General features: G+C 43.7%; 1 protein-coding gene across 1 annotated transcript; it reads left to right on the top strand.

The window, feature by feature from the left end:
* Positions 1–393: 393 nt before the first annotated feature.
* On the top strand, positions 394–882 carry LOC125031010 (nucleolin-like). The gene has a single exon (XM_047621430.1). It carries the CDS (start codon positions 394–396, stop codon positions 880–882), a length of 489 nt encoding a protein of 162 aa, XP_047477386.1.
* Positions 883–2500: the final 1618 nt, after the last annotated feature.

The raw sequence follows: 2500 nt of genomic DNA on the forward strand, positions 1-2500 counted from the left end.
AACGAAGGCATTTACACTGCACCTCATACTTTAGGCGGAGCATAAACGGCATCAAAAAGGGTGATATATGACGTTATAGAAAGAGGCCGTTGGAGCAAAGACAACAGACCGTATACAAGTCGACGAGAGCAATGAAGTCAAACGTAAGTAACTCAAATGAAAAATAAAGAAGGAAAGATGGGAAGACCAGAAGACGAGACTATAGAAGTAAGAGATGGGAGAACCAGAGAAGTTTCAACGGAACCGAGGATGTCAAAAGTCAAGAAAACAAAAAATTAAAATGGGAGGATGAGAGAGAAGCTGACGAGACCGAGGACACCGAGGGGACCGAAGCAACTCCGTCACGTGACCTTCCTTCCCGTCGTATGGGAATGTGACGAGACCGAAGACGATATGGACGAGACCGAAGATATGGACGAGACCGAAGACGATATGCACGAGACCGAAGACGACACGACCGAGACCGAAGACGATATGGACGAGACCGAAGATATGGACGAGACCGAGGACGCCACAACTGAGACCGAAGACGACGTGACTAAAACCAAAGACGATATGAACGAGACCGAAGATAAGGACGAGACCGAAGACGACGTGACTCAGACCAAAGACGATATGACCGAGACCGAAGATATGCACGAGACCGGAGACGACACGACCGAGACGGAAGACGACGTGACTAAGACCAAAGACGATATGACCGAGACCGAAGATATGCACGAGACCGAAGACGACACGACCGAGACCGAAGACGACGTGACTCAGACCAAAGACGATATGACCGAGACCGGAGACGACGACACGACCGAGACCGAAACCAAGTCAACGGGAATAACAAGCCTCGAACTTCTTCCTTCCCCAGCAGACGAAGTTCAAGGGTGAGCCCGAGAAGTCAAAGAGATTGCAGAAGTTAAGCCTTGAGGTCAGAATGACTCATCTGGCCAAAGGAATCCAAAATCTTGTGCTTGAAGTCATTAAAGCAAAGTTGGAAGGAAGAGCTGACTCCGAGGTTAAGAACGCAGGAGATATTAGACACTTAATTATATATGCTATCTTATCCTGAATATAGTTAATTCAAGCAGTTATGAGATCGCTGAGGAGGTCGTGTGTCGTCTTCAGGAAAGGGATGGATTGGGGGAAGGCGAGAAGACGAATTCGAATAGGTGAATAGGATGGAAAGATACATGAATGAAAGTGTAAGTAATGGTTGGGGAAGAGGAATAAGAAACAACCGATTGAAATTAAGGAATAATGTAAAAAAATAATGACTATAACGGAGATACACATACACACTCAAACACACACACACACACAAACATACACATTCACACACTCAAACACACACACACACACAAACATACACATTCACACACACAAACACACACACACACACAAACACACACATTCACACACACACACACAAACACACACACACAAACACACACATTCACACACACACACATTCACACACAAACACACACATTCACACACACACACACACACACACACACACAAACATTCACACAAACACACAGTCCCCAAATCACCCCCACCCCCCACTCACACACACACATACAACAAAACGAAACAAACACGCAAAAAATAACAAAACAAAAAAACTAAGCCACGCCCCTCTCTCTCATCACCGCCAGGCTATCTCCGAGCAACCAGCGAGCCATTATGGTCACGGAATGGCAAGCGGAATGGCCTGCAACATGGCCCTGTTGACGGCTGTTGCAAAGAGTGCGCTGCGACGAAACATCATTTCTTTTCCAAGACGTTTCGTGTAAGATGCAGTAAAGGAAGAGAGAGAGAGAGAGAGAGAAAGAGAAAAGGAATTAAGTGTTTATCTTTTTAATTCTTATTGTGTTGCATTATTATTGAGAAGTAGTTTAATGCACCAGTTTATCTTTTTAATTCTTATTGTGTTGCATTGTTATTGAGAAAAAAGAGAGAAGTTAAATGCACCACCATCAATATGTATTTTTATGTAATTAATTCACAAAGACTATGAGATCGTTAATTATAATTCTGGTATCGTTTTCTTCATGTAAGTACGGATTTACAAATACTTTAGAACAGATATTTGTCACAGCTATTATCATTACTCTGTAACTCTGCTAGTCATAGAATCATTATTACTTTGAGTATCTTCGTGTGTGTGTGTGTGTGTGTGTGTGTGTATGAGTGTGTGTGTGTGTGTGTGTGTGTGCGTGTGTGTGTGTGTGTGTGTGTGGTGTGTGTGTGTGTGTGTGTGTGGTGTGTGTGTGTGTGTGTGTATGAGTGTGTGTGTGTATGAGTGTGTGTGTGTGTGTGTGTGTGGTGTGTGTGTGTGTGTGTGTGTGTGTGTGTGTGTGTGTGCGTGGCGGTCTGTGTGCATGTATATGTTTTATACCTTAGGCAGTAGTAATCTTAGCACAAATATATACCAAGAGTTATGTCTGCGACCAATGTATATGTAAAATCTTTAGTGATACTGACGATGACGTGACGATGCCAG

This window comes from Penaeus chinensis, chromosome 12 (assembly GCF_019202785.1).
Source record: "Penaeus chinensis breed Huanghai No. 1 chromosome 12, ASM1920278v2, whole genome shotgun sequence".
Lineage (NCBI taxonomy): Eukaryota > Metazoa > Arthropoda > Malacostraca > Decapoda > Penaeidae > Penaeus > Penaeus chinensis.